Raw genomic sequence first — 14,293 nt, 5'->3', positions numbered from 1 at the left:
CTATATACTGAAGAATATCGATATTTTACCTTATTGGTTTCTTTAGAAGAGTTGCCATGTTTTGTGGTAAATAATAAAATACCTAACTAGTTAGAGATGTTTAAGTATTAACATTTTTAAAAAATCGATATTTGTAAATATCGAAATTTTTATATATTAAGAAAGATCGATATTTTACGGCATTGATTGAGTTAGGAGACTTACCAATTTAATGATGAGAATATCGATATTTTACCTTATTGGTTTCTTTAGAAGAGTTGCCAATCTAATGATGGTTTGTGGTAAATAATAAAATACCTAACTAGTTAGAGATGTTTAAGTATCAACATTTTCAAAATATCGATATTTGTAAATATCGAAATTTTTATATATTAAGAAAGATCGATATTTTACGGCATCGATTGAGTTAGGAGACTTACCAATTTAATGATGATTTGTAAAGGACTATGCACAAACATCAAAGTCGATAAATAAAAATACTCTATTATATATTTCTTATATATTTATTCTAAAATATGAAATACAAAAATACTAACCGCTCATTTTGTTCAAAAAAAAATATTTTTGTTTAAAAAAAAATATTTAAATAATTAGAGATAGTTAAATGTATCGATATTTTGTATTACCGATATTCAAAATATCGATAATATTTTTATATCGATAATGCTAAATATCGATATCTATTTTATGTTATTGATTGATTTAGAAGATTTGATAATGGTTTGTAGTAAATAATAAAATACTTCACTAGTTAAAGATGTTTAAATGTACCGATATTTTAGAATGTCGATGTTTGTAAATATGTATCAATATTTTCTATATATTGAAGAATATCGATATTTTACCTTATTGGTTTCTTGAGAAGACTTGCCAATCTAATGATGGTTTGTGGTAAATAATAAAATACCTAACTAGTTAGAGATGTTTAAGTATTAACATTTTTAAAAAATCGATATTTGTAAATATCGAAATTTTTATATATTAAGAAAGGTCGATATTTTACGGCATCGATTGAGTTAGAAGACTTACCAATTTAATGATGATTTGTAGAGGACTATGCACAAACATCAAAGTCGATAAATAAAAATACTCTCTTTTATATTTCTTATATATTTATTCTAAAATATGAAATACAAAAATACTAACCGCTCATTTTGTTTTTTATTCGTTTTGTGATCTTATAACATAACAACCCATTATTTAGAGATACTCTGATCTGTACGAAAAACAAAACTAATACTATTTTAAATTATAAAGTTAAATTATGAACAAAAAATCACTCTATCTTGGACCTGACATAAGTAACAACACTGAAAAAAAAAATTTAAATAATTAGAGATATTTAAATGTATCGATATTTTGTATTATCGATAATTTTGAATATCGATAATATTTTTATATCGATAATGCTAAATATCGATATCTATTTTATGTTATTGATTGATTTAGAAGATTTGATAATGGTTTGTAGTAAATAATAAATTACTTCACTAGTTAAAGATGTTTAATTGTACCGATATTTTAGAATGTCGATGTTTGTAAATGTGTATCAATATTTTCTATATACTGAAGAATATCGATATTTTACCTTATTGGTTTCTTTAGAAGACTTGCCAATCTAATGATGGTTTGTGGTAAATAATAAAATACCTAACTAGTTAGAGATGTTTAAGTATCAACATTTTTAAAATATCGATATTTGTAAATATCGAAATTTTTATATATTAAGAAAGATCGATATTTTACGGCATCGATTGAGTTAGGAGACTTACCAATTTAATGATGATTTGTAAAGGACTATGCACAAACATCAAAGTCGATAAATAAAAATACTCTTTTTTATATTTCTTATATATTTATTCTAAAATATGAAATACAAAAATACTAACCGCTCATTTTGTTTTTTATTCGTTTTGTGATCTTATAACATAACAACCCATTATTTAGAGATACTTCGATCTGTACGAAAAACAAAACTAATACTATTTTAAATAATAAAGTTAAATTATGAACAAAAAATCAGTCTGTCTTGGCTTTCAGCCCATATCACAGCGAGCTGCTTTATTTTTAATCTAGAATATTATAACTACATTACTTATATGGCAAGTGTTTCTATCAAACTGGGGCACTTTTATCTGAGACACCTGGTAAATTGTCTAATTTTTCCTAAAAAAAACTTCCGAAAAAGAGTCAATATTATTTCAACGACAATCGTTTCTCGCACTTATCAAGAAAATCTGCCGGTATAGATATAATAGGAATAGAAGTATACTCTGAGCTATTTAAACTAATTCCTGTCGGTATAGTAACACGAGCTTTGAACAAAATACACACCGCAGAACCGGACATAAGTAACAACCCTACAAGCCCCAACAAGTACTTGACAACCTCTAGAGAAATAGGCAACACTTTGCACACTAAGTTCAATAAAAACACCACCACAAAAGGAAGCTCTTCAGTGGTGATCTCCACCCAGAAGAGAGGCACTTGCAGGCCGTTGAACATCTTGGTATGGTGGTTTCCTCTGGTCTGGCCTACGTCAAGATTAATCTGGATCCTCATATTCCCTCTGAGCGGCACACCAAGGTCTGGCTGAATCTGGCAAACGCTTCCATGCAATTCTATGTCTGGACTCAGTCCATTCACTGAATTTAGTGATTCCGGATCAGCATTGAGGTAGTGGGGCTGTGATAACGTTATTGGTATTCCGTAGTAGCATGGTGCAATACTTTGGAAGCCTTTAACGCATTTATTTTTGTAACAAAAGCATTTATTCTCTGGAGTAACATCAAACATGTTGTCAGCAAGCTTGTACTCGTACACTGTAAATCCATTTTCGTCTACAGAGTCCTGGATGAAGTTCAGAGGTACTGGACGACAAAATGCCTTCCTGAAAAGCTGCAAAGTCCTGTTGTGTCGCATATTTCTCGGGAATATGGTACCATCGAAAGCACCTTCGACCAAAACGCATTTACTGACATCTTCAGGGTCCATATCTTCGTAACCCCAATCTTTCAAGCCAGCAAGGTTGTTCCAGCGTGTCACGTGGTACTGGGACATTCTTTCTTCTTCAGTCAGCAAGGAATCAGTTGTTGAATGGTACTTGGAGGGGTCTTTGACTATTGTAACTTCGTTAGTATTGTCTCTACTCATCAGCTACAAAAGAAAAATTGTTTTAGAATAAGTTTTTTTTAGTTTTAAAATGTTTCTTACCCTTTCGAAGATTCCAAAGCTTTTAAAATCGATCCAGGAGGGTAGTAAGGTATGGGCATACTGGATTAGATTATCAGTATACCCCCAGAGGTACTGATGGACAGTTATGTTGACAATGGGTTTGGCACCCAAGGCTTTTGTAACTGTGGAGAATGCCAGGTTTTTGAAATATGATTCGTCGTTGAGGTAAGATTGTAGACCCTGGAAAAATCCAGAAGAATTTTAGAATTTATTATGAAATTGATGAAAGATTTTGACTCATACCACTAGAGGGATGTTAGTGGTCATTATGATGTCCTTTTCAGGATCTCCTACTGATCGTTCTGGATCAAACAGTATTTCTCTATGAGGATGGTAAGTTACTGTTCCGTCTTCGTCATTGAATGAGGCGTTTTGATTAGTTAAAATCTCCCTAAAAAAACATTAAAAAATAAATATATATTTATTTTTAGTACAATAATTATGTATTTCTTATTTAATAAGGAATACATAGTATTTTTACCTATAAACATAGGGTCCCAGCTGCGTAATATTCATTTTCTCCTTTCCACTAAGAAATTCGTCCATGTTGGTAATATTAAATGGATAAACTTTCAGGAAGATATCGTAGGGAGGGGCTGACCATAAGTTGAAGAATATCGAACCATCGGATAGGTTCAAAACCTGAAAAAAAATATTTTACTTAAATAATTAGAGATGGTTAAATGTATCGATATTTGTAAATATCGATATTTTTTATATATTGAAAAATATCGATACCTATTTTACGGCGCTATTGATTGATTTAGAAGACTTACTAATTTCATAATGGTTTGGTAGTAAATAATAAATTACGTCACTAGTTAAAGATGGTTAAATGTATACCGATATTTTAAAATATCGATATTTTTTATATACTAAGGAAAATCGATATTTTATCGTATTGTTTCTTTAAAAAAATTGCCTATTTAATTATGGTTTGAACTAAACAATAAATTACTTAACTAGATAGAGATGTTTAAATGTATCGATATTTCAGAATATCAATAATTGTAAATATCGATTTTTTTCTATATACTGAGGAATATCGATATTTTACCTTATTGATTGCTTCAAAAAACTTGCCAGTCTAATGATGGTGTGTGGTAAATAATAAATTACTTATCTAATTAAAGATGTTTACGTGTATCGACATTTTTAAAATATCGATATTTGTAAATATCGAATTTTTTTATATATTAAGACAGATCGATATTTTACGACATCGATCGAGTTAGGAGACTTACCAATTTAATGATGGTTTGTAGGGGACTATGCACAAACATCAAAGTCGATGTACATACCATAAGAAGTCCTACGGCTGCCATAGATATCATTCCTGAAAAAAATAAGAAAATATCGATATTAAAAATTGTATTTACGAATGAAAAATAACAAAAGATTAGCTCGATATTATTATTCTATTAAATTATTAATTAGGAATGATAAAAAATATCGATAGTTAAATTTAAGTATTGGATAATAAGTAAATAAGACAACTATTTCACACGTCAGTGTTCCTCTAAATTTATTTATTTCTCTGGTTTCCAAACAACTGAAGATTTAAAATGGGCATATTTATAATAAACAACCTAGAAAATCTGTAATGGCATACGTAATAATAACAAAACGAATCATTAAAGACATTGTAATGAGGTCAGAACATCAAGTTTACTAGGTACAGACTATAGTTACATGCATTATTCTCATTTTCTTGAAACTCTTAGGAATTCTTTGACGTAAAAAAACAGTATAAAAAGAGCAATCCATGTAAAAATGGTCTAGGAATTTTACAATTAATCGAGAACCATATTATTTTGCTTTGTCACGTAGGTATCAATGTACCCAAAGCACAAAATCTTGCCAAGAAAGAAAAATTAATATGTAACAAGGATAATACTAGAAACCTTGAGAATATTTATATTTTGTTTGTATTTACTCCAATAATAAAGTATTCTGAAATGTTCGTATGATTTTTATTACCATGTAAGAATAAAAAACGAATAAAATTATACAATTTTAATGTGAAATATTCCGAAGATAATAACGGACGTTGAATTTTGGATTTAAAAAGATGAAATTAAGAGTATTTGGATGTAAAACCAGTTTAATCAGGCTGTTAAACTAAGATAAGGTTTCAGAAAATAGCGGGTAGCCATCAAATCTCTAAAATTGTGGACAAATTCACTAGGGCAAATACACAGACCTGATAACCAAGAGGTATCGAAACATAGTACTATAGTAGTACTTTTTCTCTATGGTAAAAACTAAAATGTCGGTGATTTTTAAGCAAAACTTACTTCAACAGCACACTTTTGTTCCATTCTGTATGTAACATACCTAAAAAGACTTCTTTTTAGATCACCTATTTGACGATAACAATTTTTTTATGTAATTAACCTAAAGTTGAACCACCTGGTTGCGTGAGTTGATAGTTGATGCAATAATAACTTGCTTTGCCCATTTTTAAACACCTGAACATGGTAAATACAGACTGAAAATACTATACCGTTCTGGTCATTGTAAAAGCGTGGTGGAATTTAGCTCGTATGACAATGATGTAAACAGCTTAATGAAAAATCAAATGTATTAAAGAGAGATAAAAGTTGGGTTGATACATTTCCTCTATGCAGGTATTGCCGGGTTTTGCATCAAAATTGCAAAACGTAAGTACAGGGTGTCCCATTTTAGTTGAAATCATACGGTATCTCCGTTATTCGTGAAGGATGCGGTTTGCACAAACCTGGTTTGCACAAAACTGTATATTTATGAATTATATGATCTCGCTTGCCATAAGCTTCTCAAAAATATATATCACTCTATATTTATTTTCAATATTCACTGCAATATTTAAAAAATATATTAAAATATCATATTTATTAGTAGGCCATGATTGATAATAAAAGAAACTAAAGAATTATCCCCAAAATTTCTGATTTTGGGGATTTTTGAAATATGAAATATTATCGTGGCAACTAACACAATATCGAACACCTGGAAAATGCTTTAATAATGCAAGCTTTTAGATATTTTTTGTATTGCAAACAAAAAAAATAATTCAAAAAAATATTAAGATTTTAACACCCAGTAGCTACGAAACAAAGTAGAATCGGACCTATGTCGATATGAAAAATAAATCTTTTTATGTGAGAAATCTCCCCACGAGAGATATCACCTGGTTTTTGAAACACCCTGTATAAAGATCTGACCAATTAAATATCTTAAGTATGCAAACTTCTAAAAATAATAACGCACGAATTTAAGTAATTGTAAACAAAAAATCCCAAAAAAAATAAAAAAATGTGCAATGTAACTTGTTTTAAAATGCGTCTGATGTCACTAGACAATCCTGGTCAATTAGTACTGAATATAAAGCGTATTATTTTCGGAAAACTGTAATAGAAAACATAAATTTGTTTTCCTTTTCGAAGAAGACGCATTTTTTTCTGTACCGGACATAAATCTGTTAAAATTTTGGTAAGGTGTTAATTGAAAATATTCAGATTGATGACGCTATTCTTATACCTAGACCATGTTTTATATACAGGGTGTCGTTGAAATGATGTAAAAAAATCGGGGGGGTACTCCTAAAAATAGTAAAAAATGTTCCTATAAGTATAAGGTGGAAAATGCATATTAAGGGAGTTAGGGGCACTGAAGGGGCACTGCATAATTGACTAAAATAAAAACGTGGGGCCCCTCTGAAATCCTACCTATGGCAAAGCATACCTTTATACTTTGGTAGATCATGAGCTCGGCGTTCGCTGGTGAAGCCGCCACGGCTGGTTATTGATTGTCAAAATCTCCAGTTACGATTATAGTAAGTCGATGCAATCCACACTTAGTATAGAAGAAAGTATTACAGCAATAGTTAATGGGCCCCACGTTTTTATTTTAGTCTAATATGCCTAAAAGCTATTCTGCCTAGTAACTAAAATATTTCTGAACTAGAAGTTCAAAATACCTAATTGTTATTATTATTTTGTAGTTTTCAGTGTACATAAGATAAAACCGTTTAACTTAAAAAAATTTTTAACGATTTTTTATTTTCTAGTTTTTAGTATTTAACGGAAATGCCTACCGAATATTCCTCATTCTATTTAATTCATTTAGTGCATCATTATTACATGGTTTTTTACCTGATAATTTATCAGGTAACTCTCTCTGTCTGTCGCGTTCTGATGCTAGCCTAGACTCATGAGGCTCAGGTGTTTTTGACGCTAACAACTCTCTTTGTCTCTCTCGTTGTGATGCCAGCCTAGACTCATGACGCTCAGGTGTTTCTGCCGCTAACAACTCTCTCTGTCTGTCACGTTGTGATGCTAGCCTGGACTCATGACGCTCAGGTGTTTCTGACTCTACCAGCTGCCTTTGTCTCTCACGTTGTGCTATTAACCTGGCATCATGTTGCTCAGGTGTTCCTGTTGCTAACCGTTCTCTTCGTTTCTGTAGTCGACTATAGGTTTCATTTTCACTTTCTTTTGCACGTTTCGTGCTATACTTTTCTTTCGCCTTTTCGAGCCTTCTTTTTCGTTGTGTAGCAGTTTCGTTTTTATTTTTGTTTGTTTTTTTATTTATTGTTTCCATGTTGTTCCCACGAGTAATGGAGATTTTAACGGTCGACCCCCCCCCCAGAGGTTCAGTAGAGGGGCAAGGCTATAATATACAACAAGAGGCGCCCAATCTTGAGGGGAAAACGCTTGCGACATTACATTTTTAGCCACCCTAATGCCATACAGTCCTCAGCACGTTTTAACCTATTAACCGCTAATTACGTAGGTACATCTAATCACCTATTTTTTTTATCTGTCCTTCTAACGTCACACAATCTTGGACACAACTGTTCTGGACACGACTACTCATGCCCACACCTAATACGCCATTTTGTAACGACGTCCATCTTGGATTTTAAATTTTGTCATAATCACAGTATTCTACTAGTGTAGCCCTTTCATTTGATACCCATATTGAGGGGGTTGTGGAAAAATATGAAATCCGCCATTTTGTACCGGCGGCCATCTTAGATTTACAATGTTATTGATATTACTATATTGTATTGTCATCGGAACTAAAGGTGTGTACCAAATTTCAGATCAATCTGACAACAGGAAGGTACTTAAATTTGAATTGAATTTTATTATTTTGACCCAAATAAACAAACAAATAAATAAATACCGTACGGGTCGAGCTAAATAAAACCGTTTAAAAAAGAACCCACGTTGCAAAAAAAATAACCTCAAAAAAGTTATTCACAAAACAACCTCCTACCCTTGCAAAAAATACCCTTTCGGTATCATAGTTTTTCAGTATCACCATTTGATTTAAGGTCAAAATTTATGGAAGAGGATTTTTTTCGAAATTTTATCTCGTTCTTTAAGCCTACAATTTTAAAACGACCGTTTTTTAAATCCACCCTTTCAGTGCCCCTAACTCCCTTAATATGCCTTTTCCTCCCTATACTTATAGGAACTGTTTTTACTATTTTTAGGAGTACTATCACCCCCTGATTATTATTACACCATTTCAATGACACCCTGTATACAGGGTGTTTCAAAACAAATGCGAAAAACTTCAGGGGGCGATTCCTTGTTCAAAATAAAGGGTAGTTTGCTTCATAAACGTTGGGTCAAAAGTCAACCATTAGGGAGATATTGCGGTACAACGATGGCGGAAAAATAATGTTTTTATTTTTTATCTTGAAAACGAAAAGAGATAGACTAATAAAATTTTATGGAAGCATTACTGTTATGAAAACACACTTTCTGGTAATTTTTTCACTTTTTTAAAATGAGTGGAAGGGGTTGAAATAAACTACCCCTATCATTCTTGTTAACGAAATTTAAAGAAAAATCTTATCAAACACATGCAAAAAATTAATTTGGATAGTTTAGTTTGTTTAGAAACTGTTTTATCTCTTGTATTTTTTTGATAAAACTCACCGATTTGAAATTAAAAAATAACATGTAAAGCATTACATGTCAGGACAAAAACATTTTCTGATAAAGAATCTAGTGGGCTGCTGTATTTTTTTTAGGAAAAAATCTAGTCGGCCGCTGTTACTTTTTAGGATGTTCCTAATATTATTTTATTTGACATTACTCTACTGCAATACGTTATTATCTAGATGATTATGATTATCGTTATTATCACTAGATTCTTAATCTAAAAATGTTTTTTGTCCTGACATGTAATGCTTTACATTTTATTTTTTAATTTCCAATCGGTGAGTTTTATCAAAAAACACAAGAGGTAAAAAAGTTTCTAAACAAACAAAACTATCCAAATTAAAGCATTTGCATATGTTTGATAAGATTTTTCTTTAAATTTCGTTAACAAGAATGATAGGGGTAGTTTATTTCAACCCCTTCCACTCATTTTAAAAAAGTGAAAAAATTACCAGAAAGTGTGTTTTCATAACAGTAATGCTTCCATAAAATTTTATTAGTCTATCTCTTTTCGTTTTCAAGATAAAAAATAAAAACATTATTTTTCCGCCATCTTTGTACCGCGATATCTCCCTAATGGTTGACTTTTGACCCAACGTTTATGAAGCAAACTACCCTTTATTTTGAACAAGGAATCACCCCCTGAAGTTTTTCGCATTTGTTTTCAAACACCCTGTATAGTCGATTACTAGCGTAATGTTATATTATTCGATTATATCCCTCGATTTTTAACCGAGATCTACCGCAAGCTACACAACCAACTATTTTAGAGTCTTTTACGACAATCGCAATAGTGTCACTGTTAAAATTTACAGTTAATTTCCCGTTGTACCCTTAAGTGACGTCATAGTGCTGATTTATCTTGGTTACAAAACAATCGACGAAAAACCCGTGTCTACACGTTTAACGGTCTAAGGTGCCGGATAATCGAAAATAAACAATGCGTTTTCGTTTATGCAGAACTTTTCCACGGACATGAAAATATGGGCTCTTAATGAAAAATCCATATTCGCCTGGTAATTCCTTGTGTCAATCAATGCGAATTTAATCAAATATTTGCATTGGATCGTCGTTTAAAATGTTGCGTTTCCGCAATTATACCAAGGATGAAAAGTAACAAGCTTTTGCGACTAGAATTCCAAAATAATATTCTTTTTTGTTGTGTTTTAATGTGTCGATAAGTAAAACTGTACATTGGTCAGTTGAAGTCATTTATGGCTTTTACGTGTCTACACCAGGTAGAGATGTATACAGGGTGTTTCAAAACAAATGCGAAAAACTTCAGGGGGCGATTCCTTGTTCAAAATAAAGGGTAGTTTGCTTGATAAACGTTGGGTCAAAAGTCAACCATTAGGGAGATATTGCGGTACAAAGATGGCGGAAAAATAATGTTTTTATTTTTTATCTTGAAAACGAAAAGAGATAGACTAATAAAATTTTATGGAAGCATTACTGTTATGAAAACACACTTTCTGGTAATTTTTCACTTTTTTAAAATGAGTGGAAGGGGTTGAAATAAACTACCCCTATCATTCTTGTTAACGAAATTTAAAGAAAAATCTTATCAAACACATGCAAAAAATTAATTTGGATAGTTTAGTTTGTTTAGAAACTGTTTTATCTCTTGTATTTTTTTGATAAAACTCACCGATTTGAAATTAAAAAATAACATGTAAAGCATTACATGTCAGGACAAAAACATTTTCTGATAAAGAATCTAGTGGGCTGCTGTATTTTTTTTAGGAAAAAATCTAGTCGGCCGCTGTTACTTTTTAGGATGTTCCTAATATTATTTTATTTGACATTACTCTACTGCAATACGTTATTATCTAGATGATTATGATTATCGTTATTATCACTAGATTCTTAATCTAAAAATGTTTTTTGTCCTGACATGTAATGCTTTACATTTTATTTTTTAATTTCCAATCGGTGAGTTTTATCAAAAAACACAAGAGGTAAAAAAGTTTCTAAACAAACAAAACTATCCAAATTAAAGCATTTGCATATGTTTGATAAGATTTTTCTTTAAATTTCGTTAACAAGAATGATAGGGGTAGTTTATTTCAACCCCTTCCACTCATTTTAAAAAAGTAATAAAAATAACCTGAAAGTGTGTTTTCATAACAGTAATGCTTCCATAAAATTTCATTAGTCTATCTCTTTTCGTTTTCAAGATAAAAAATAAAAATATTATTTTTCCGCCATCTTTGTACCGCGATATCTCCCTAATGGTTGACTTTTGACCCAACGTTTATAAAGCAAACTACCCTTTATTTTGAACAAGGAATCACCCCCTAAAGTTTTTCGCATTTGTTTTGAAACACCCTGTATATTTTAAGAAAAAATCGATATTTTGAGTATTGTAGCTAAACGATTAGATTTTTACAAATTGTAAGTTTTGGGTTCGTTGAAGGACTATTGGAGCAACAATTTAAAAGTAATTTTACAAGATACACAGTGTCCCAAATAAGTAAAAAAATATTATAGTTGTATTTTTTTTTTCAATGGAACACCCTGTATATTATTCTATTTTTAGATTCTACGATTGAAATAAAGGTAAATTTCATTCAAGGTTTATCACACTTAAACCTTACCGTTTTTGAAATATTATCAATTTTGTGAAATGCAGTAAAAATGTTAAAGCTTCACTTCTCCAAAGGTATAAAAGTTTTTAATACTGAATATTTACTGAAGATTATTTATTGACCAGATATTGTGTTGCAATAGTAAAAATTATACTACCTTATACAGAGTGTCCAAAAATTTTTATTAAATAATTAATAGCTTTAAACGGCAATAACTTCTTTAATTTAAATCGAACACCCTGTATATTTTACGTGAATCAGATGCACAATTTAATCGTCTATCAAATTCTATTTATACCAATTTAGACCCCATTTATCAACACACCCATGGAATACTGACATTTTAGTCAAGTGTCACAATTTTTTATTTTCAGTCCTTTCGCAAAAAAATTATCGATATTTTTAAATAATATCGTTACTATAATTTATCGATAATTTTGCACATATCTACGCATGGATTGTGCTAAAGGAAAATGTAATTCAAAGAAGTTACATGAATTTGTGTCCTATATAATTCCAAATTGTATCAAGGGCATTTCAAATGCAATAAAAAAATGTTTAAATGTTTTGTTATGTGGAATTATTATCATATTTTTTAGTATCCTAGGAGAAAGCTGTTAAGTAATAATTATATATACTGTAGTTGCTCAAATGTATGCCATCCATATAGGTATAGATATAGCAGTAAGTAATAGTACATAAAAACAAAACAGCAGAATTCTTGTATTAAAAATTTTCAAACAGATAAAATATATTAATTTATTAATTAATATATTAATATTTATTTTTATTTTGTGAGCTTGAACTTCGCCAGACCCCAGGGTATAAATCTACAAAAGAAAAACCATTTCAACGCTTACCATGGCACTTTTTTTTTCGGATTTGATAAAACGATATATTATGCGAATTGATGCGAATTAACGTTATTATGTGTCAATGGCGTCAACAACCTACAGAAACAGCGAAAAAAACTGTAACAAAGTACATAACAATATCATTAGGCCTGTGTTCTTTGATTATATTGCCCGTATTTCGATTTTTTTGTTTGTTTTATACGTAAGTAACTACTTAATGGTAGTGATGGGTTGTTATTTAACTATCTGTTATTTTATAACAATTATTTAGAAATAACATAACGCAACCGTTACTGCTTTTAAAAAATAACAGATATAAAATAACGACACGCAGAGATCGAGTGTTCGTGAAACGAAGTCGGCGCTCTGCACCGCCACGAAATTCGATGCTGCTAGAAACAATTCCAAAAAACAACTAGTATGGATGGAAAACCTATTATTTCGACAACCATCGATACAGGCGGCGAGATACAACGGACAACGGAGTGGGGTATGCGCTACGGCGCGGCGCGTCGTGTTGGGCTGACAACAGCTTAAAAATAATAGGATATAAAAGAAGCAGCTTTTTTGAAACATTATCAGCCATCGTCATTCCCAGCCGTCTACTGTATGATCTAAAAAAGGTGTCAAGTTGGCTTGGAAATATAACGTACAGTGACATTCCCCATATAATTTTACATATAAAAGATAGCGATCTTTATTTCCAAGCCAACTATGACGCTGGGTTTATTTTATCTGTCTATATTTAGTATTTAGGCCGTTTCAAATAAGGAGAAATCATTAATAGCTTCATTATTTTTTTTTCTTCAAATTAAATGATATTTTATGTGTTTTTTTAAAGAATCTATGCCAAAAATAGTTTAGTGTCATTATTTTTTCGGAGCCACTTACAAAAAATTAACGAGCAAACTTTTCTGTATATATTATACAGTATGATCGAAAAAAAATGGCGTCAAACACGGCTGCGAATTGACGATCGAAGATAATTTTGGCGCGGTCAAGCCCTAGACGTCATTTACGTGACTGGTGCCCTTCTTTATTTTTTTAATGGTGCTTGCTGCCAATTGGCCCTTAGAAGGTTGTAATTTATTGTTAGATTGAGTAAAATTAATTTTTAAATGACTGCCAAAATTATCAGCCATCGTCATTCCCAGCCGTCTACTGTATGATCTAAAAAAAGGTGTCAAGTTGGCTTGGAAATATAACGTACAGTGACATTCCCCATATAATTTTACATATAAAAAGATAGCGATCTTTATTTCCAAGCCAACTATGACGCTGGGTTTATTTTATCTGTCTATATTTAGTATTTAGGCCGTTTCAAATAAGGAGAAATCATTAATAGCTTCATTATTTTTTTTTTCTTCAAATTAAATGATATTTTATGTGTTTTTTTTAAAGAATCTATGCCAAAAATAGTTTAGTGTCATTATTTTTTCGGAGCCACTTACAAAAAATTAATGAACAAACTTTTCTGTATATATTATACCGTATGATCGAAAAAAAATGGCGTCAAACACGGCTGCGAAATGACAATCGAAGATAATTTTGGCGCGGTCAAGCCCTAGACGTCATTTACGTGGCTCGTGCTCTTCTTTATTTTTTTAATGGTGCTTGCTGCCAATTGGCCCTTAGAAGGTTGTAATTTATTGTTAGATTGAGTAAAATTAATTTT

General features: G+C 31.1%; 1 protein-coding gene across 1 annotated transcript in view; it reads right to left on the bottom strand.

Moving 5' to 3' along the window:
- Positions 1-581: 581 nt before the first annotated feature.
- Positions 582-14,293, bottom strand: part of LOC115891107 (scavenger receptor class B member 1-like) — a 34,027-nt gene continuing 20,315 nt past the window's right edge. The window contains exons 2-6 of the mRNA XM_030911496.1: positions 4,479-4,570; positions 3,716-3,876; positions 3,478-3,625; positions 3,214-3,414; positions 582-3,156 (exon numbers count right to left, since the gene is read on the bottom strand). Coding sequence (XP_030767356.1) covers positions 2,197-3,156; positions 3,214-3,414; positions 3,478-3,625; positions 3,716-3,876; positions 4,479-4,570 — 1,562 coding nt within the window. The 3' untranslated portion in view covers positions 582-2,196. The remainder of the gene's footprint in view (positions 3,157-3,213; positions 3,415-3,477; positions 3,626-3,715; positions 3,877-4,478; positions 4,571-14,293) is intronic.

This window comes from Sitophilus oryzae, unplaced genomic scaffold (genome assembly GCF_002938485.1).
Source record: "Sitophilus oryzae breed Bouriz unplaced genomic scaffold, Soryzae_2.0 scaffold_966_pilon_pilon, whole genome shotgun sequence".
NCBI classification, from domain to species: Eukaryota; Metazoa; Arthropoda; class Insecta; order Coleoptera; family Curculionidae; genus Sitophilus; species Sitophilus oryzae.
The sequence above is the reverse complement of the archived record's forward strand: the minus strand, read 5'-3'. Positions and strand labels throughout refer to the sequence as shown.